Below are 21,489 nucleotides of genomic sequence, written 5' to 3'. Positions count from 1 at the left end.
ATCGAATTGCTGGCAGTAAACAGAGTTGCCTGCAATACTGCATTCTAACCACTGTGCCACCAACTGCCTATTAGTTGAGGTGAACCAGCATCCAAAACTAGGGAACTCAAACATGATCCTTCCCTTGTAAATGCGTGCCTCCTGAAGAGTGGTCAGCAGAAGCATGCACAGTCAATCCAACATGCAGGCATCTTCTCATGCTCCACAGAGGCTCCCCATGGGTCAGCCGAGATGGCAAGGAAAACTTGTGATGGATGTCAGTGAAGACAGGATGAGACAGAAGGGTGGATGCAGCCACTGATCGGGCGTGAGGAGTCTACCCCACCCAAGCCCCATGGCTTCTGGGGAGTGGGTGGGTGGTGGAAAGAACCTTATTAGCTATGGAAACATCAGTAGAACATGCATTTAAGTGCACTGCAACCTCCAGAAGTAGCATCGTTGAACCGGTGGGGTGGTTGGATTACCTACATGGCAAGGACCCTGGAACCTGCTGCATTTTTCAGTTATCCCATGAAGCCTGCTCAATTACGGACTGTTCTCCGAAGCGAAGACAATTAAAGAACAAAGAACAAAAAACAAGAAAGACAAATGGCTCCATAAATTAACAAAACCGTTAAAAAAAAATCCCTCATAATAATTAAAAATACAGATCCGTCATAAAGAGACGCTGCACCAGAAGGAAATTAAACTAGGTCTTCCGGTGCAAGAAGAAGTGGTACACAGAGAATGGCGCAGGATATCATCCAAACGAATGTGAACTTAATAAATGATAGAATTTTGCTGGGGTTCAGAGGCTTACAAAGAGGGAGGTTTTAACTCAGGGTTGGCTTTCTTTTCCTAATGGCACATGTGTGCCAACATGCAAGGAGAGACGAGTGGACCAGAATGGGCTAAGGAACTAAAGGATGTGGACTATTGGAAACTATGTTCCCTTAAAGCAACGTTTGTCAAACTTGCCAACTTTAAGACAAGTGGACTTCCACATGGCTGTCTGGGGAATTCTGGGAGTTGAAGTCCACATGTCTTAAGGTTGCACATTTTGAGAAACGATGTCCTAAGATCTCATGCTTTAAATGTACTGCTGATAATTCAAAGCACCAAAGAATGAACATTCTCCTCATCTACATGTTCTCATCACGCTTATGAAAAAGAATGGCTTCTGCTTTCTTCTGGATTGGCTTCTCAGGTGGATCCCTCCATCCAAGTATTCTCCAGGGCCTTCCCAGTTTAGCCCACAGCTAAGTTTGGTTGGATGTTGCTACCTGGTGCAGAATCACCCATCGATAGGACAACTACTAAGATGTTGCACATCTAATCATGTTTTCCAGGGAAAATGGAAAGACCACATCAACTCACCTTTGACCTGATATTCCTTAGTTGCCGGCCAATGCTGGTCCTGTCCTTCTTCAAGAAATCAGGATTGCTTTTAGATTTCATAATATCTAGGTAGGTAAGAAAGAAGGGAAGTCAATATAATTCTTTTGAAAACCAGCGGGTCATAGTTTTCCAAACAGAGTTAAAAGAAAGTCACTATCTCAGCTTCTTTCTCCTCAAGGCAACAACACTCCAAAATACATATCCCTCCCCCAAGAAATCCAATTTTACCACTAATTCTAACGCTAGGTTCCTTCAACCCACCAAGTCCAACTCAAGTAGATATCTAAGAGTGGTCTTTGCAACAATGAACGTGCACCAACTTTTTTTCCAGGAAAACGCGCCCAAGATCATCGGATCCCACCCTTCCTTTGATTCAGCAACCCGAAACATAAAATTACGAAGCAGCGATCCTACCGTATCCGGACACGGTGCTGCTCTCGGGAGATTTTTCTCCCAGGGCTTCGGTGGCTGCCTTCAGCTGCTCTTTCAATCTGCTGATGTCGCAGTCTGCCTTGGCTTTGACGATGCTGAGCTCCGTGTAGATGTCCTTGTATTTATCACTGGCATATTTTTTATCCTGGAGAAAAAAAAGACAAAAGACAACAGGAGTTGAGATCTTTCGGTTTCCTTGGGCCACCCAAGAGACAACTGGGATTACTAGTAACTTCAACTGCCATTAGTTCAATGTGTTCATCACTTTTCCCAAGATCTCACTAAAACAGGCACAACCTTGGCAACATTTAAGACTTTTAAGCTTTTCTGGCTGAGAAATTCTGGGAGTTGAAGTCCACAAGTTGCCAAGGTTGGAGACCCCTGCACTAAAACAAATAGTTTGTTTGTCATCTCCACTAAAACTCTGAAGGTGTCCCTTTGTTGCCTAGTTCTTCTTCATCCTCCGGGTTCCTCCCGTCTCAGGCCATCACCTGAAGCAGCAGTCCAACCTTGGCTACTTGGAATTGACTTCAATTCCCAGAATTCCCCAGCCAGCCATGTTAGCTGGGGAATTCTGGGAGTTGAAATCCATCTATCTAAAAGTTGCCAAGGTTGGATATTCCTGACCTAAAACAAACTTCTAAACATGACTGCTCTGCCTAGCTCAAAGTGTACAAATGAGGAGGTTTAAATCACTTGTTCACAGCCTTAAGGTGATGCCCGCTTCTCAATTCTTCTTACCCTCAGTGCTGTTTGCAATTCATCTTTCAAAGAGCTGATCTCTTGCTTCAAGTACTGGATTTCTGATTCCTTAACTCTCAACAGGACCTGCAAGGAAGAAAGTCAAGGAGATACACCTTTTAGAAAATGAATATCAAAATAAAATATAAAGATGGGAGAGAGGGAGGGAGGAAAGGATTTTAAAACAAAGGGAAAAAAAGAAAGAGAGAAAAGAGGAAGGAAGGAAGGAAGGAAGGAAGGGATTTCTGACCTTTTCAACAATTACAAACAAGCTCACCTCTAACTCATAGGCATCCTTGCCTTGGGTGAGAGGAGAGGCGGCCATTTCCATGCCACCCTCCCCAGTTAGCAATGTCCGTAGTCGAGTGATCTCTGCAGCCAGACGGTTGTTTAGCTCCTACAAGGAAACCACAAATGCGGGATTGTTCAGAATAAATAGAATTATGCCAACACACCACCATTCTATTGTCCAATACAGGAAACCTTCACATCAATTTTTGCAGAGCACAGGAATCTGTCACTTTATCGTGCATGCAGAGTGAATCGATGTGTATATCATCACCTCGCCCCCTCCAAAAAAAAACAGGACCTCTTGAGCATGGCGAACTGGGGAATTCTGGGAGTTGCAAGTCCGCTCAAAGTGGCTCAAAGTGTTTGAAAACCCCCGCTCTAGAGCCCAACTGTGTCAGGCTGCAGGTAGGCTTCACCTGATTGTGCGCGTTGAGTTCCTGGTTCTCCCTCTGGCATTGCCGGAGGGCCTGCCTCTCCGCCTCCAAAGCCTGGGCCAGGTGAGCGTTTTCCAAGCACTTCTGCGAATATTGTTCGGAAAGGACTTCCAGTTCCCGCTGGACAGATTGCAACTCCTCCCTGAGGGCAGGACAAAGGAGGAAGTGGGTTGGACTTTGAAGGGCCATTCAGGAACCACCTTGGCAGGTGAGGAGGAAGAGGCAGAAACCGCACCCGTGTGATGTGGGAAGATGAGAACTTTCAAGTTCTGATTCCTCCTAGATCTTCCAGGGACGTATTGCCTTCACTCAGCCCTTAAAAACAAAATCTTTCCCAATCCAAGCATGCTTGTTTTCGACCACAAGCAAAACCCAAAATCATTTCTCCCTTCCAAAAATGTAGACCAAATAGCTTTCAGTGGCCTGAGTTAAAGTCTGTCTGAAATCTTTTCCTTTCTTTCTTTCCTTTCTTTTTCCTTCCTTCCTTCCTTTTCTTTATCTTTCTCTCTCTTTTCATCTCTCTCTCTTTCTAAATGGATGAAGAGAGTAGAAAACTGGGACAGTCATTATGTGTAAGTCTCCCCGCCGCCCCCTTGAGAAAAGCCTTAAGTGATTTTCCCAAAAATTATCTGCAAAGTTCTAGAAACTGAGCTTGGTCCAAATCAGACATGAGGATTTCATTTCTGCTAAAGCACAAATCTATAAATTCAGTTTAGGTCATTTTTTGGGTGCATCTGCAAGAATAAATCTGTTTATTACCCTTCCGTGACCTCCTCAAAATAAATTATGTGTGTGTGTGTGTGTGTGTGCGTGCACACACACATATATTTGCAGAAAATATGTCCCCGTTACAGCCAAAGGCTTATGGAGCGGCTCATAAATAAAAACAAAATGTACTACAGATAGAAGAATGTTGGAGTCTAAGAAACGGAGAAGATAAATGAGGCATTAGCAGTTCGTATGGACAGCGATGCTCCCTACCTGGATAGCTGTAGAAGACAGGGAAAATTAAATGGAGTTGGTGTTTGTGTGTGCATGGGAGTGTGTTTGCGTGCTCAGATAATAATCATAGGGTGCAGACAAGCTCAGAACATCCCAAATGCCAGCAAAGCACAACGGAACCCAACTGATGTGGCCCCAGACAGCAAAAAAAAACTCGACAAGAGCCTCCCTTACAAGTATTGTCTCTGTAAGGCTTCAATGTCTGAATTGATGCTGCTAATTTGGGAGCGGTGGGTTTTTTCCAACTCCCGTTCAAGTTCTTCCCGGTGAGCGTTCTTCATGGCTTCGATGGCTGGAAAGGAAAAGAAAGGAGGGATTACAGGAAATCCTTGATTTACAACTGCAAGGGAGCCCAGAATTATGGTTGTTAAATTATTGCAGTGGTAAGTCGAGGCATCATGAGGCCAGATCAGATTTTAAGGCTTTTTTTTTTTTTTTTTTTGCAGCTGTCATTAAGTGAACACTGTGGCCTTTTCCAACTGGAGGTTGTTTTTGCCAGAAATTGGAAGTAAACACTGGAAACCAGCAAATCATGGCCACAGTGTGTGTGTGTGTGTGTGTGTGTGTGTGTGTGTGTGTGTGTGTATTTGTCTGTGTGTGTCTGTCATAACTCTGAAAAGGGGTCATATGTAGCTCTGGGGAAGTCCAACATAACTTTGAGCAGTGGTTAAGCAACTGGTAGTTAAGCTGAGGACTACCTACACACAGTTGTAGGAAAAACACACCTGCTTTCTCTTCTTCCCTTGGACCTACCGGAGATCGTGGCGGCCGTTTCCTCAGCCAGCAAACGGTCTTTCTCCTCTCTCAGCTTCTCCAGTTCTCGGTGATGCTGCCTCTGCAAGTCCTCGATCTTCTTATGGTGGGTCTCTTCCATGGCTGCAAACCCCCGTTCACACGTTGCCTTCAAGAAAGTCAGAAAGGAGGATTGCATTGGCATAGTTGCCCCAGCCCATTAAAAAACACAGACACACACACCCTTCCTCCCGTAACGATATAGGCAGAGTCTGGAGAACAAAAGGGGAAGTGGCCAACGAGAAGACTCAAGTCCCTGAAGGAGCAACCTTGTAGTGAAAGACACATCAGTTCCTAGCTAGGTTAGAACATCTAGCATTCTCCACCACCACTACCAATCTTTACTATAATGGAAGAAGCACTCCAAAAGCTTTAAGGAAGTGTTATTTTAGGATCCCTTGTAAAGGTTCTAAAAGGAGGTGGGCATTCAAACTTGGGGAGGGAAAAAACAACACCATTGTTGCAGGGACTAACAATTCTAATCCTAGCTTGCAAACTCTACTCAGTCCTTCTTCCTCCCTTGTCTATCAGGAGTAGGACTTCACATGAGTAAAGATTCCCTAAACCATACCTGTCCCAATAGCAATAGCAGACTTATATACTGCTTTATAGTCCTTTTACGGCCCTCTCTAAGCAGTTTACAGAGCCGGCCTCTTCCCCCCAACAATCTGGGTCCTCATTTTGCCCACCTCGGAAGGATGGAAGGCTGAGTCAACCTTGAGCTGGTCAGGATTGAACTCCTGGCAGTGGGCAGAGTCAGCCTGCAGTGCTGCTTTCTAAACACCGTGCCACCACAGCTCCTAATGCTACTTCTTATTCATAACCAGGAATCCACCGCAGCCCATTGTTCAATCTATGTGTGGTGTGAATAACAAAGAGCCTCACTTCCTTAAGGCTAGGCTGCTGTGTTGTAATTATGAAAGGGGAAAAACGACAAGTGCCCCTCTTTAGGGTGTGTAAATTACTGCAAATCGGAGGAATGTCACCGTGTTCCACCTCTTTACACCCGAGTGAGTTTGCAAGGAGGGAATATTGTAAGAGCATGTTTCTCAAATGAGAATCCTTATTGGAAAATCGGCTCTTTTCCTAATTTGATGGGCAATGAATGGATGTAGTGGGGGAGATTTTAAGCAGAAGCAATGATGCTGATCAGTTAGCAGATGATGCTCAGCCAGCTTGCCAGTTAGATCAGACTAAGTGCCAGGTGACAGGTGACCCTTGACCTTCTAAAATTGATTCTCCTGGGCTAGCATAGCTGGCTGAGAATTCTTTCCACAAGTCTAAAGTGCCAGGTTTGCTCTAGATGACCTTGACTTTCAACTCCACAAGTCAGACACCCTGGTCTAGTTCCTCACTTGGCAACTTAAGACTTGCATGCTGGCTGAGGAATTCTGGGAGTTGAAGTCCACAAGTCTTAAAGTTGCCAAGGTTGGACACCCCTGAGTTAGATGTTTTTAGACATGGTGAGTAAATGGTGAGGAACAACAAGCACCCTGTTCCATGGTGAAAGGGGAAAAAAGACAAGGGCCTTCTTTAGGGTGTGCAATTATTACAAATGAGAGAAATGTCACCAGGTCCCGCCTCTTTCCTCACCGTCTAATGGAGGGAGGGGGAGATAGGGCAGATTTTCTAGGGGCAGGAAACCCACCCCACCCCCATTACGAAGATCAAGTCACCAGGCGGTCCAACTTAACCAAAGGAGACCTTCTGAGGGTTAAGAGGGTTGGAGGGCAGCGTGCCAGGAAAGCTCCAGTTTAAGGTAACACCCACCCAACAGAGGGTTTACTTTTTCACCTCAGCCAAATGGAGTCTAGAGTTTTACTTTCATAGGAGATCAGACTGGGGAAGATCAGACTGATATTCAGCGGAATCTGCAGTTGTAGTCAACCTGGAGGACATCACCTCTACTGCGGGGGCCGTGTACGCTAGGTCAGCTCAAGGGAGCAACCAGGAGGAGACTGAATGCTGGAGGGAGGCTTCATCCAGGCCCCCTCCTGGACTGGATCTCTCTGATTGCACGGAAGCGACAGAAAGTTACAGCAATCCACCAAGACCTAGTTTATGTACTAGTTTATCTGGTTTACTATCTGTGACCCTCAATTGGGTGGGTGTTATCTTAAACTGGAGCTTTCCTGGCACGCTGCCCTCCAGCCCTCTTAAATCTTCAGAAGGTCTCCTTTGATTTAGTTGGACCTCCCGGTGACTTGAACTTCATAATGTCAAGAAAATGATGTCAGCACTGGGGAAAAAAATGGCCAGTTTGTTCCCTAAAGGTCAAGGGATTTGCCTAATCCCAAGGACTCACATTCTAGTTTAAATGCGTCCAAGGCCCTAGGAGGCTAAACTGATGCCACGGTTGGTATTTTAAAAATGCGAAATTGCCTTGAGAAAGCTTCTATCACTGGATTCTACCCGCAGGCCAGCTGGTTAATCAGCATGCTTGCTCTTAACAAGGGAGGGGAGGGAGGTCAGACTACATGACCGTGAGGTAGCAAGATAAGGTGAACAAACAAAAGACCTTAAGGTTCTCAAAGTCCTTCTGGTATTTCTCCCTCAAGGTGGGCTCGTTCCCTTCCAGCTGCTTGTTCTCCAGTTCATCTCTCATGACGTTCATCTGGGATTCCAGTTCTTGAATCCGCTCTCTCAATCCGTGGAGGGCATTGGGATCATTTCCCAAGACCTGGATCCTGTTGTCGTGTTGGTCTTCTCCCGGGGCTTCTGCGCTGGAGATGATCCTGGCCGTGGCTTCAGGAGGCTTCTTCTGATACTTCTCCAGCGATTCTTCCAAGCTCTTGAGATTCTGGTTGTAGCGTTCCTGCAAGATCTGCAGTTCCTCATCGTGGAGGACCTGGATTTCTTTCATCTTGACCTGGAACTTTTCTTCTAAGCTTTGCATCTGCTCAAGATGGTATCTCTCCAGGTTCTCCTTATCTTGCACGAGGGCCTCCAGCTGGTGGCTCCCCTCAGTTCGTTCCACCTGCAAGGTGTCCTCAGTCCTATGCAGCTGCTCAACCACCTTCTGCATCTCCTTGTCATATTGGCTCTGAAGTTCTGCTATTTTTTGGCTCTGCTTATGTTCCTCCTCTTCCAGGAGCCTCCGCTGATTGTCCAACTGCTCCACCTTGGCTCTGAGGTCTTCGTTCTCTCTTTTGAGCATGGCAATCATATCAGCAAACTCGTTCTGCTGTTTCTGCAGCAATACTTCATACTCTTCCCTGAGGACCGTGACTGCCTGTATGCGCTCCTGGCACAAGGCGTCCATGTTTTGCAGAGACTCTTTGTACACCTTCGTTTCCTTTGTGTACTCCAGCCTTGCTCTGTAGGCCCCGTAACACACCTGGGCCTGAATAATCGCATCCTGAACGAGCAGAGAAGAGTAGCGTTCAAGATCCCCCATGCACATCTCGTAAGCAGGACTGCGTGAGATTTTGAGGAGCTTCTGACAATCTTTTAAGGCGCTGTCAGGGGACGTGGACAGAAGGGCAGCCGCAATCTCTTTCAGGACGTTGGCTTTGTCTTTGAGCTGCTGAGCCAGATCATCCTGGACAGCTGCCAGAGCTTGACTGCTGAGATCCTGTATGCTGTGAGCTTCCAAAATGCGGTCCTGAAGGCTGACGTGCCAGGTCGTTCGGGAGGCTTCTGAAATGCCTTCTTGGATCTCAAGAGCTTTAGAGATCTGGTGCATGATGCCATCAAATTCGGGAGATTTGTAGGCTTTAATGATTTCTTCCAACATGCACTTATGCTGCTGGAGGGCTGTTTTGGCATTGTGGAGGTCTTCTTCCATGGCTTTTAATCTCTGATGGAAGGATTCTCTCATTTTCTGAGCCACGAAACCCAGTTCGGCTTTAACCAGCGTACTGTCAGTAACCGACTGGATGAGATACGGAGGAAAGTCCAAGGTCTCCATCTTCCCTTCCTCCCCTTCTTCTTTGACCCTCAAGTGCTTTCTCAATTCTTCTACCTGTCTCCAGAACTCATCTTCCAACAACAGCTTCTTAGACAAGATGTCAGCCAAAGCCACAGCAGTATGGGAAATATTTGAAGGCTCCAATAAGACTGTCTCCAGAGTGGCATGAATCTCTCCAAGAGCTACTGAGATCTTTGAAGAGGCATCTGTCAGAGACTCTGCTATCTGGTTGATTAAACAAGCTTCAAAAGCCACCCTCCTGGAAAGCAACTTCAGCTGTTCTTCTACAGAAAATTCCAGCTGTTGCTTCCCTTGGGGAGAAGAAGCGTTGTTCTCATCCCAGCAGATGTCTTTAGTCTGCAAAGCTTGGACTGCCAGATGTTCTTCTGGTTGGTGTTCAGCTGGAGGAAGTGCCTTTTGCAACATCTGGATTGCATCCATTAAAGTACTTTCAATGCTGGACAGAGCATCCAAGAACATCTCTCCCTCTTTTCCTTTATCAGAGGTGCCCACATGTTTTAGTTCTTCTCTGCGTTGATTTAGACACGTTAATGCTCGGCTAGTCTTTTCATGGAGCTTGCCCAGCTCATGGATGTGGTTCTCATTCAGCTTGAGTTTTTCTTCCTTCTCGCTCTCTACCTGTGACACCAACTCTCTAATTTGAGTCAAGCTGTCTTGAAGCTGTTCTCTAAGCTGAGCTTCGATGCCAGACCACTGGTGGTGAAGGACCATGAGGGCGTCTTGATTTTGGCCCTGTTGACTTTCAAGTTTCAGGGTTACATCTTTGAGCTTTTCTTCGGTGATGTAAAGTTTGGTTTCTAGGGAGTGAATGATAGATAAGTAGGTCTCAGAATCACCCGAGGCTGGGTAACAAAAAGCTGGTTCAGAAGTCATGCTTTCTTCCGAAAGGGACCGTTCCTGGCTTGTGTCGGAGGAAGTGCTGCTGACCCACATCTTCTCTGATCCATCAGGATGGATATATTTTTGGCACTGGATGTTGGAGAAACGTATCCGTTGTCTTTTGGCTCCTGGTATTTCCGCATCAAGTTTCGTTGAATCTTTCTGACCCATCTCTATTTCTGGAAGATCTACTGACTTCGATGGAGAAGAACATTCTTCGATGCTCACCACAGTAGGTCCACAGATTTGGCTCTGGATGCTACTGGGCCCTTCATGACTATCCTCAATCAGCATGCATCCCAGATCTGGGAGTCTCCCTTGCTTTGGGGAATATTGTGCTGGATCTTCAACCTTGCCCATACCAGTTGCGTTTGTTGCAACCTTCAGCACAGAACCTCCTTCAGCTGATGTCTTCAAATCTTCTTCTTTGGCTGGGTAGTCTTCTTTTTCTTCTTGATTGCTACCCACAGCAGTCAGAGGTTCACGGAAGTCCTTCTCCTTTTTCTCCACAAAGCTCAAATGGGTTTCTCTTACTTGTCTCAACTCCTCCTCTTTCTCTTTCAAAATCCTCTGCAAGTTATGGAACTGCTCTGACACCACCTCGTGGGAGTGCTCCAGAGTGTGGTAGCTGCTCTCCTCCAGCTGCAGCTTGGCTTGCAACTTAGCCACCTCATTATCGGATTCTGCAACTTGGTTCATCAACTCCTGGAATCGGCATTTAATTTGATCCCTTTCCTCCTCAAGACTCTTGATATGTTCCACCAGCTTCCGGATGCTGGCTTCTTTCATTTCTAGATGATCCTCCAGTTGATGGACCAGTTCGCTGCTTTCAAACTTGGCACTCAGCTTCTCCTTCAGAAGGATCTCCTTCTGTTGCTCATTGTTCTGAAGCTGGTTCTCGCATTCGCTGGCTTTATCCTCCGCTTCTTTGAGGCTCTGGATCAAGATCTGCTTCTCCCTCTCACAGCTTTCTAGCAAAGACTCGTAATTCTTCTGGAGCTTCTTCTCCATCAGCATTCGGGATTGTTCTCCGGCGCTCAGCTGCAGGCTCAGGTCGGCGATGCGATCCTGGAGACGTTGGACTTCTTTCTGGTAGTCTCTCTGCAAAGCCTGTTGCATCTCTAAATCTCTCAGCTCTTGAGTCTTCTCCAGCAGGAGCGCTTCTGCCTTCTTCAGTTTCTGCTCGCTGGCCTTCAGCTGGGAATTCAGGGTCGTTTCACTGTGTTGCCATTCCTCCATCTGCTCCTCGGTCTTCTTCTTCTCAGCCTTCAGGTCGCTCTTCAGCTTGGCCAAGGTCTGCTCCTTGATGGAGAGGTCGGCGGCCGCATTGCTGAGCCTGGCTTGCAAGCTCTGGATCTCCGCTTCATGATGTCGGATGACGTCCTTAGCCTCCCCATAGCTACGTTTGAGCGACTGGATCTGCTGATTGATCATCTCCTGGCGCTGGCATTGGGCTTCCAATTCGCCCTGGAGATCTTTGTTGACTTTATGGAGCCTCTCCCAGGCCCCTGAGGAAGAGGAGGAGGAGGAGGAGGAAGAGGAGGAGGCCACTTCAGTCTTTAAAAGAAAATTAATTGAATAGAAAATTAGTAGCATTCTTGGTGCCCGGTTCTGAGTGTCACATCTCTGGTTAGGTTTAAGGCCACAGAACGCGTTGAATGGGATTGTTCATTCCCTTTCAGCTCCAATTCGGATTGTTATCCTGGTTTGGTGGGTTTTTTTTGGTTTTTCAAAAGCAGCCAGAAACAAACACCCCCCCCCGCCATTTTTTTTGTTTCAAGGATAACAGGGAGAACATCTTCCAACTTTAACAGACAGCATGGATGATAAAACACCACAACAGGTTGTACACAAAAGACCCTGAAAGAAACAACTTGAATAAACCAAAAGGGAGGGGGGGAAACAATGGACACCAGGAAAAATAATGGCGTAAAAGACAAGTAAAGGAAAGATTGGAGAGAGAATGAAAACGGAAGGGGTGAGAGGGAGGACCCAACGGTACGCTAGGAATCAGCAAGCAACTTCACAAAGACAAATCTCACCTTTGGGGTTCAAAGCTGAGCTAGAAATGGGTGCCAGAATTGGGCCCTCCCTGTGGAATTCCTCCTAGATCCAGTTGATCCCCCCACCCTACTGGTGTTTCGAGGGACCTTGGAGAGGTGGATCCGCACCCAGATCTTTGGCAATGGTGACCGAGCCCCGTTTGATTGTGTGAGTTTGGTGAGTTTTCCTGTCTGGTTTGCTGTCCTTCACTGCTGTTTATTAGGACCTCATTTTACATCCTTTGAATGTTGTCACTTGTGAACCATCCCAAGTTGTTGGGAGTTGGACAGTATGCAAATTTTTAATTAACATTAATAAAACAATCTATTTTGTTCTGGGATTCTGTCTCTGTCAAAGTTCTCTCAAACTTTCAGGACAGGGTGAGCTCTGAGCTGCTCTGCCCAGTGGCAGCTGAGTTGTTTTTCCTGGCACCCAGATTTCAATCTAGTGTTTTTTTGCAAATAAACAATAACACCAAACTTCATCTAATACGAACCAGGAAACCCACAAAACCCACACACCTGTCCCTTCCCCTCTTCCCTTTGCTGTAGCTGGCAACAACTGCCCCGCCCAACTCCTTCCTGCCCTAAATTTTAGAGGAATAAAATAGCATTTGATGCTTTACGTTCCTAGAAAAAACAAGGTGGGAATGAAATTTTGATGTTGAGGTTCTAGGTCTACCTAAACTTTGTTCTGCCTGCATGTCAAGAGAAGTAGGGTGGAAGGACAGAGGTAAGATGAAAACAAAGAGTCCTTTAAAGAGATGCAAAAGAAAAACATGATTCATGCACAGAGAAGAGTGTACAGAGATTCGTGCAATGGTTGGGAAAGAAGGCCACATGGTATGGAGAAGACAACAGACAGGAGAAGCCCAGCGTTCAGCCTAATCACCAGCCCTGCCTCGCTGTCCTGGGATGGCTGCAAGGGACAGCCCACAGATGTGACACTCAGATCCATGCTTTCACAGCAGAACAACCCCCCATGCACGGTGCCCTGTCCCCAAGGAAGATTAGTAGAACCAGCTCCCCCAACTTCCCCCCAAAAGGAGCTAGTTGTCTGGCGAGAAGCAAGGGGGGAAAACCCAGTCATGCGCCATTGTTGTTAAAAATGAAGAGCGCAGTCAGGCTCGAGGCAAGAGATACGCAAGGAAAGTTGTATTGCGAGAGATTCAGTAGGGCTCCAAGTACGACATGCGTGCAACCTGGCTCTAGACAGATCTCAAGGACTCAATGGGAGGAAAACCTGCAACGTGGACACCATGAATTGGGAAAGAAAGACAGGAAGAAAGAAAGAAAGAAGGCTAAAAATGTATTATTGTGGGTCATCAAGCTTGTCACAAGCTTCAGATTTGGACTTTGCCTTCTGGATGGCCCAGCAAGGCTTTTTTTAAAAAAAGAAAAAAGGAGAAATATGCAGCCAATATCACTAGTTTGTCAACAACACAATTCAGGTTTTTGACCGGTGACTTGGGTCTACAAGCCTTTGAGTTCTGATCACATGACCACGGGGATGGCTGCAACGGTCGTAGGTGGGAAAAACGCTCATATGAATTTTTCAACGGTCACGAAATGAACTGTTGTAAGTCAAAGAGTCCTTGTATTTCACCTCACTGAAGCGTCTGGATGCTGTGGCCATTGTCCCCCAGGACATAACTCAGGACTCTGGCACAACCCGCTCATCATATACACTGTAATGAAAGGGGAGGCCTTGTGAAGAGGGGAAGCCCAAAATTCATTGACCCCGTCACGCCTCGCTCTCAGCAGATAAAGGCTTGGCCAACGTCCTCTGGAAACCTAGGCCCCTTTGCAAGCATCCCGGACTGAAGCCCCAATGGACAAAGCCCAGCTGACCCCCTGAGGCAGAGCTCCTGGTCTCCTCCTCCTCCCTCCTACCTGCAGGACGTAACCTTCTCGAGCACTTTGTTCACGTCCCAAAGCTACTTTGAGCTGGTCTTGTAGGACACGGTTCTGTTCCAAGAGCTCCGAAGCTGCCTTTTGACTCTGTTCCAGCTGAAAGTGCAACAGGGAAGGTGTTAAACAAGGATGGGGAGGGACCCAAAGATCAGCAAGTCTAGACCGTGGTTGGAGTCTGTATTTTCAATAAGGAAAACCAACTTGGTCGGACGGCTGCCTGACCCAAGAGCTTCCAACTTGAACTACAGTGAACACGTTCCAAGATGGGAAGTGGGAAGCACCAGGTCTTCTTGATCTCTTCACAACTGACCATGAGTAGTGACTTTGCCACTAGGGTTTCCAGTGGTCCGTCCTTCCTTCCCTCATTCATTCATTCTCCTTCCTTCCTACCCTCCAGTTTTCCTTCCTTCCCTCCCTTCAGTTTTTCTTTTTTCCTTCCTCCCCCCTCCTTCCTTCCTTCCTTCCTTCCCTCCCCCACATTACCTCCTTTTCCAGCAGCACAGTCAGATGCTGCTTATGGAGTATCTCGCCATTCTCCTCCGGTTGAGGAAGATGAAGCGGAGCAATGGGGATCTGTTTCTCCTCCCGCAGAGGAGTGGTCTCCACCTGATGCCACCTCTGCTCAATCTCCACATGGACACTTTGAGACTTGGCCTCCATAGCGGCAGGCAAGCCCGAAAGCCTATCCACCTCCATCCTGGAGAAGTCTTCTGGGCTTCCTCCATCAGTAGCATCCAGATGTTCAAAGCGCTTCCTTCTTTCCTCTCTTCGGCGGGCACGTTCTCGCTCCAGTTCCCCGGGATCCGTTTCCGAGGGGCCGGGTTCCTTGGGGAATGGAGCGGAGGTGTCCTTCAGAGTCTCTGCCAAGTTGGCTCTCTCCTGAGCCAGGACTTGCTGGATGGGGCGGAATTCAGCCCAGTCAAAGGTTTTGGAGCGACCTTCTCTTCGGCGTTCCCTGGCTCGACTGCGCTTGTATTCGGGGTCAATCTCGGCCTGCTCCATCTCCTGCTTCTCGCTTGGCTTGGGACAAGTCTCAAAGGAGGTGCCATTTTTGCTCTTCTCCTCGGGCAGGGAGCTGGTAAAAGGGGATTCGAGAGGAGAAGAGAAGAGAAGTTAGACACAGACCCAACTTTTCATCCCTATGTTCTTCTCCGATTGCTCCAGGAAGACACCATCAGAGGCCAAAACTACTGGAGGCATGGAATTTGAGTAGAAACCGAGTTATTCTGACATCATATTCAAGATAATATCTATTTTTTGGCTTAAGAAACCCAGAACAGTGTTGACAATGTAAAGATCTGGCTGATTAACCTTCCGACTGATACAGAGTCGGGAGCCTTTCCTGTCCCTATAATACAATTCATGATTGTACAAAGTTTCCATTCTTCTTCCCATTCTGCAAGATGCAAACTTCGAACATTCAACCAGTCCTGGTCACACCCGTTTCACCTTTGCATCGAAATCGGCTTAAGGCGACTTTGTAAAATTACCTGATGTTTGGAGCCAGATTTTTTTTTTTTTAAAGTAATAATGCTAAACACAGAACAGACACAAAACAAAGATTTATCTTCGAATGAACAGAAAAGATCACAAAAGCTAAAACAATCTAAAATGTCCTGCGCAAAGTGCTATTGTGTGTTTGGAAACCTGCTTCTGCTTTTTGTGATGGACACCCTATTTTAGCTTCTGTTGGCCTCTCTCGTTTTTCATGTTCCCTGCTCTTCACAAATGTTCCTTAACTATTTTCTCCTCCATTTCTCCCGAAAAGAGCGAGATTTATGCTCATAACAAAGCTGTTGTGAGTTTCAGCATCATTATTCACCAGCATTACAATGAAGACATTCATGAAATCCTTTTTTTCTTTTTGCTGAGCAGGTCAAGAAGAGGCCAGTTTTCCCCAAGAAGACCTTCCCTTGAGACCAGGGCAAGAATTTTCCGTTTCCATTACACCCCACAGAAGAATTGAAGGTCCTCTCCCTCTAGCTGACTTCAGTTGCTAATAACAGAAGCATGACTTAAAGCACCGAGCGGCATCATAAAAGCATCCTAGGAAATAAAATTGAGGGCTGATTGCAATGTTTTATCCCTGTCACGAAAGAAGACGTCTACCAATAACGGAGCATATTTGTAGCTCAGGGCTGAAATGAGGGGTCCTTGATGCTCTCTGAGCTTGGTGGCTTTTTTGCAGACATTTCATGACCCAACTGGGGAACATCGTCAGTGTTAGACGGGAGTGGGGTTTTGCTCTCAGTTTATATTCTAGTGGCTTGCTCTGGGTTGGCCTTAAAAGGTTTTATTTTGGTTGAAATGTTTATTGTTGGCTAGTTTGGCAGTTCCTTGATTGGTGAATTTTTACTTGATTGTTGGTTTGATGTTAATTGTGATGTTCATGTATGTTCATGGGGAGGTGGAGGGGGGAGACCCAAACTTCTCCCAATCAGCAATCAGCACCCAAATGAGCATAAATTAACTTCAAGATAAACATCAGACCAACAATCAAGTAAACAATGCTCCAATCAAAGAACAAATCAACCATAAACATCCCAATCAAAAAATCTTTAAGACCAGCCCCACCAACACTGACAGGGCAAGCCACTAGAACATAAACTGAGAGTAAGTCCCACTCCTTACTAGCCCTGAGGATGTTACCTAGTTTGGCAATGAAATATCTGCAAGAAAACAACCAAGCTCAGAGGGCCCCTCAGAAAACATCTAGGAAAATGGGACTCTGTTAAGATATTTAATTTAATCTAGGAAAATGGGACTCTGTTATATTATTTAATGTTAAGATATGTCTGTTAAGATATTTGATTGCTGGAGAAATGAGGGATTGGACAATAGAGTAAGAACACACAGCTGTAGCTGATTGGTTGAAGAAAGTTGGCCACTGCATGAGGCAATGAAAGCTGTGATTGGTTGCTGTGAGTGTAAAGGGGGAGTTTCCTTGTTTCCCGCCTTTTTCTTCTGTGCGCTCTGTGATTTACCTCACGATGTTCTTGCCGAGTAAATTTACCTGACGATGTTCCTTTTTGCCTATCTTATTTAAATATACTTATTTATATAACACTACAAGTTCGTGCCACCATCTCTGACTCCATTTGGACACCTGCTGCGCAATTCCCTGACAGACTCCCATTCTGTATTTTTACAAATTTCCCCCTTTCTCGACATTTGCTTTCAACCAGGAAATCTCCACTGCACCAAGAACATCCTTCAAGGACAAACTAGATATATTATCCTACAGAGATACAAGCGGCTCAGATTTTGTATTGTTCCTCTCCTCTCCAAAAAGCTTGTGTGTGTGTGTGTGTGTGTGTGTGTGTGTGTGCATCAAATAGCTTTTTAGTGCATTTCTTCCCAGGCTTCCATTTAGCAGTGAAAGGGAAGGGGGGTGGCTACAACATGGCTCCTTCTCCAAGACAAGGACCAGCACAGGACCTAATGCAAGCCGGTGCTCACATCAAGGGAAGCTGCGGTGCTCACTGCCGAGGTGGACGTCCAAACGGAAGGGGAGCGAGACAGACAGGCAAAAACAGGCAAGGGGAAAAAGTTTGGAGGATGCTGGAAACGAAATCTTGTCACACAATGGAAACATGCCAGCCTCCAGCGTGCACATTTGCAGGGTGGACTTAAAATTAAAATAACGTAATAATTTAACTCTAGGGCTGCATTCCCCTAACTTAGCCATGGACTGCTTTTACTATCCCTACTAGCTTGAAAAGATGAGCAAGCTAGAAAAAATATATATGTTGCTTTCTTTTCAGGATGAGCCCAGTGTCTGGCTATCGGTTGTAGTTTCTGAAGATCGTGGAAAACGCTCACCAGTGGGAGTGGATAGATCTACCATATAGGAAGAAGATCTTGCTAACTTTTAGGAAAATCTTTTTTTGGTTGGCTATCTTTTCCCAACCACTCCTTAAAATGGCAGGGAAGGCTTGAATGAATGGACGACTTATCCCATTTTCTTTAAAATCAACAAACTTTATTTGGCTCTCTAAGATGAGCCATCAACATCTAGCCATCAACGTGGAAGCTTCTTAAAATCTGTTTTATGGCATTGACTCTAGGAATTATCTAATCTCCATGTAGAAAAAGGTTTCTGGCACACCAGTTGCAAATGCAAAAGAATCAAGCTAATTATTTTTATCATCACCTATTGACGTTTGATTGGGATTGAAACTTGAGAAGTTGGCAATGGTAGCCCAACTCATGTCAAAGTAGATTTAGTTCTACAGACAGCAGTTACAATCAAATGCAAATTTCCTTCATGAAGAAGAATTACATGTTGATTTTCAACATTAATAGAGCAGAAAAATATGGGAACAGACCACCAAGTTGGTGGGGAATGTCAGAATGACTCATTGGGGTTGACTTGTGTAGATTCTCCATGTCATCTTTTCAAGGCATGGTCTCAAAGGATTATACTCTGGAATTACTCTCTTCGTTTGTCTATTTATTTTCAGCACCCAAGGATATCTTTCCTCTGCAAAAACTATTCAAATTACCTGATATATCAATGTATACTTAATTTTAATATTTCTTTCTTAGGATGCAAAGGAAAGTCTGGCTTCATTCTCAGGCAGATTGCTAGAAGACCCCTGACTGCTTTTCTGGAGCCTACCTTTTGCCCAATTCAGTCTTCCTCATCTGCACAACAATGACTCAATCTAAATCCTGGGACAAAACTATCCAACGTTTACAAAATACTGACCCTACCCTCACTCAAACTGATGGTGTTCCATAGTTGGGACTATGACAATGAAATTATCTCCAAGTAGATAATCAAGCTCAGAGAGCAAGCAAGGATTCCCGAATTCAACCATACACTCATAGAGTCTCTTCTGATGGTACTTCATTTTCACATGACCCCTGTGCCAGGAAGTAATTTCAGATATGCCTAGTGATGGATTTGAGTATCTGGCTTAAAAAAACTAGTGGTATGGCTAGAGGTTCCTCTATTCATGTACCCACTTTGTAATTTAGAGAACAAAGAAGCATTTGTTTACTACTCTGGTTGGGGAAATCTCTGGTTGTACGGATACCTACTGAGCAAAGAAATGTTGCAAAAGATCCTACAAACTCTTACTAAAAAACTTCTGACCTATTTGAAGTTCTGGCTCTAGGATCAGCTGCATTTCCAAGAAGGCCTGCTTGGCAAGGCCAGTAAGTGACACCATGTAAAGCAAATTCCGCAACAAAATCCCGCCATCCTCACTTCCCTCCTTCCTCCTTGGTTGTCGGAGCAAAATAAGCAGGAATTTCTAATCCAGACAAGTGCAGCAAAGAAAGAGGAACATGCAGTGGATCACGAAGTATACAAACCACAAAACGTTAATACAGGAGAGAACACAGTTTTCCAACCTTGGCTTCAGCACGGATAACTTCAAAGAGAAGCTTTTCCTACGAGTGCGTGGAAATTAAACATATGAAGGAGTGAGGCAAGAGCGACTGGGAGGAGAGGGGGAGAGAAGCGTGGAAAGACAGAATGGAGGATGGACAGAGAAGAAGGAAAGCAATTCTGGGCTGAGCTGGCTGCTCCCAGGTCCTTATGTCTGTTCACACACCACGTTAAACCAGGGTTTCTTAACCCTGACAATTTTAAGACATGTGAACTCCCAGAATTCCTCAGCCACTATACTTGAAGATGGTGGACTTCAACTCCCAGAATTTCTCAGACAGCGTACACATCTTAAAGTTCCAAAGTTGAGAAATCCTTCTTTAAAGCAACATGCCATGCTTTGCAACTACATCATAGATACACTACTCGCTGTGGTGCTTACTCTTCCTTTTACACAAGCAAGTAACAAAATAGAAAAGGAAGATCTTGCTACCACATTTGAAGCCAGACGAAGCCCTGTCAAACCAAGGGTTTTAACTTGAGAGGGGTTTAATTTTCTTGAAGGACCTCCAGGTTGGATCTACTGTAGATCAAGCAAGGTAGGACCTACTGTAGAGTCATGCTTAGTGACAACATATACTCTTTATCTAAGGGGAAGGAAAGGTCCTAACTGGAAGATGATGCACCTTAACTGCAAATTAACATTCATGCAAGAACTACCCTGAAGTTGAAACTGCCTGAAGTGCGGTTAATTACATTTATGTTTGGTGCACTAAAGCTCACTCATGCGAAAAGCAACTAGGTTGATATGGTGCCCTGAGCTCTATAACTAACAAGTGTTCAAATCAAGGTTCCTCTTAGTTCCTCCAACTTAGCTTCTCCCATCGCTCCACATGTTTAAAAAGAGGTGGAAAGATAAATCAGTCAACAAGGGGGTCCTTACTAAACTGTGCAAAAATCAAACTCTAGAAAACCAGTCTCAGAAAATAATTTTCAGAAAGTGGAGGAGAGAGAAATCAGAAGTAAATGGTTTTGTGGAGAAGTGTGATGAAGATAGTCAGGAAAGAAGACCAAACGTTCTTATTTCTCATGTTTTTTTACCTGGTCACATCTGGAGCGACTGTGGGACGAACATGTTTCATAATTGTTTGGATCCAGTTCCGGCGGATTCCAGATGTCATAGCAGAAAGAATAAATTTGCCTTCTTTAGTCTAGGAAAGAAGAGAAAGAAGTGATGGTTGAGCCTCTCTCTAGGACAGATGTTTCTGGGAGGAATTTTCTGGGAGGAATCTCCTGCTGGGGCTTTCCACCTTTCTAAGGTAGCTTCTCAAGTGAGTTTTCAGAAGAAGTAACAGAAAGAACGGGTTCTTTTCTGGTTCTGCTTTCCAAGAAATATTCACTCAACTTCAGATAGTAGCAGACCATATATTGAATGGTTCTCCAGATGGATCATTGGTGGTCGAAGGGATTTGGACCATTAAGAGGATTTTCCCTCTTAACCTTAGGACACTTTGTGAAGGAGGTGGGACCTTCACAGCCTGAGGAACTTACAATCATCTATAAATTGGGTCTCATAACAAAAACTGCAACAAAGAAAACCAACTCAGCCCCATTAATTAATTTACAGGACTTATACGGCCACCTATCTCATCATCTATAATCCCTTTGTACAAGGGATGGGCTCAAGATCCTTATTTAGAAGATGTCTACCATTTCTATGTATAGTCTGACCATGTCTTACATGAATCTGGAAACCATAGTTTCGCTGGACGGAGTATTCCGTGACATCAAAACACGTTGACAAGTCAATTTCCCCATCCAAATCGGCTGCCTGAGAAAAAGAGAAGAAATGCATAAGAGGACAACGTATAGGTCAATGGTGAAAAAGGTATAATAATAACTTATTTCTTTATACAGCATTGTCACAAAATGTAAGATGGAATCCTCTCTGCCTGAAGAATCAAACTGGAGTCTAAGGAGGTTGTGGGAGAGAAAGAAACAGAGGTGGTGTGAACATCCAAAAGTGTCCACCAAGGTCTAGTTTTTGGTCTCTGCCTCAACCTACCTCCTCTGCCACTGAATCACGGTAGTATCTCAGGCTCTGATCTGTCAGCACAAACCAGTGCTTCTTCCACTACAAAAGAAACAAGACAAGCCATTTTATAGACATGGGAAAACTGGTTTCTTAAAGAAGTATGTAGGGATGGGTGAGTGGGATCATTATACTGGGCAGAATTCTGCCAACGTTATGCTAAGACTGGGAGAAATCTATATCCAACCTAGGCAGAAATAGCTCCAAGTTAGAAAATTTAGATC

At 45.3% G+C, this 21,489-nt stretch overlaps 1 protein-coding gene across 9 annotated transcripts in view; it reads right to left on the bottom strand.

Annotated features, from left to right (window-relative positions):
• Positions 1-21,489, bottom strand: part of MPRIP (myosin phosphatase Rho interacting protein) — a 74,483-nt gene that overhangs the window by 6,013 nt on the left and 46,981 nt on the right. For 3 of the 9 annotated variants that reach the window (XM_087942263.1, XM_087942265.1, XM_026683201.2), the window contains exons 11-24: positions 21,239-21,307; positions 20,915-21,004; positions 20,275-20,384; positions 14,319-14,910; positions 13,815-13,931; positions 7,588-11,436; positions 5,031-5,178; positions 4,452-4,569; positions 3,258-3,417; positions 2,828-2,947; positions 2,551-2,637; positions 1,792-1,954; positions 1,357-1,442; positions 469-532 (exon numbers count right to left, since the gene is read on the bottom strand). In XM_087942263.1, coding sequence (XP_087798389.1) covers positions 500-532; positions 1,357-1,442; positions 1,792-1,954; positions 2,551-2,637; positions 2,828-2,947; positions 3,258-3,417; positions 4,452-4,569; positions 5,031-5,178; positions 7,588-11,436; positions 13,815-13,931; positions 14,319-14,910; positions 20,275-20,384; positions 20,915-21,004; positions 21,239-21,307 — 5,742 coding nt within the window. In that variant the 3' untranslated portion in view covers positions 469-499. Of the gene's footprint in view, positions 1-468; positions 533-1,356; positions 1,443-1,791; positions 1,955-2,550; positions 2,638-2,827; positions 2,948-3,257; positions 3,418-4,451; positions 4,570-5,030; positions 5,179-7,587; positions 11,437-13,814; positions 13,932-14,318; positions 14,911-19,196; positions 19,236-20,274; positions 20,385-20,914; positions 21,005-21,238; positions 21,308-21,489 lie in introns of all 9 variants that reach the window. The other 6 variants (XM_087942262.1, XM_087942264.1, XM_026683200.2 and 3 more) reach the window with 4 other exon arrangements.

The sequence above is a fragment of the Notechis scutatus genome, chromosome 12 (assembly GCF_049901735.1).
Source record: "Notechis scutatus isolate UNSWTSFEM ecotype Mainland chromosome 12, rNotScu1.2, whole genome shotgun sequence".
In the NCBI taxonomy this organism is placed as follows: domain Eukaryota; kingdom Metazoa; phylum Chordata; class Lepidosauria; order Squamata; family Elapidae; genus Notechis; species Notechis scutatus.
This window is presented reverse-complemented; position numbering and strand designations above follow the sequence as displayed.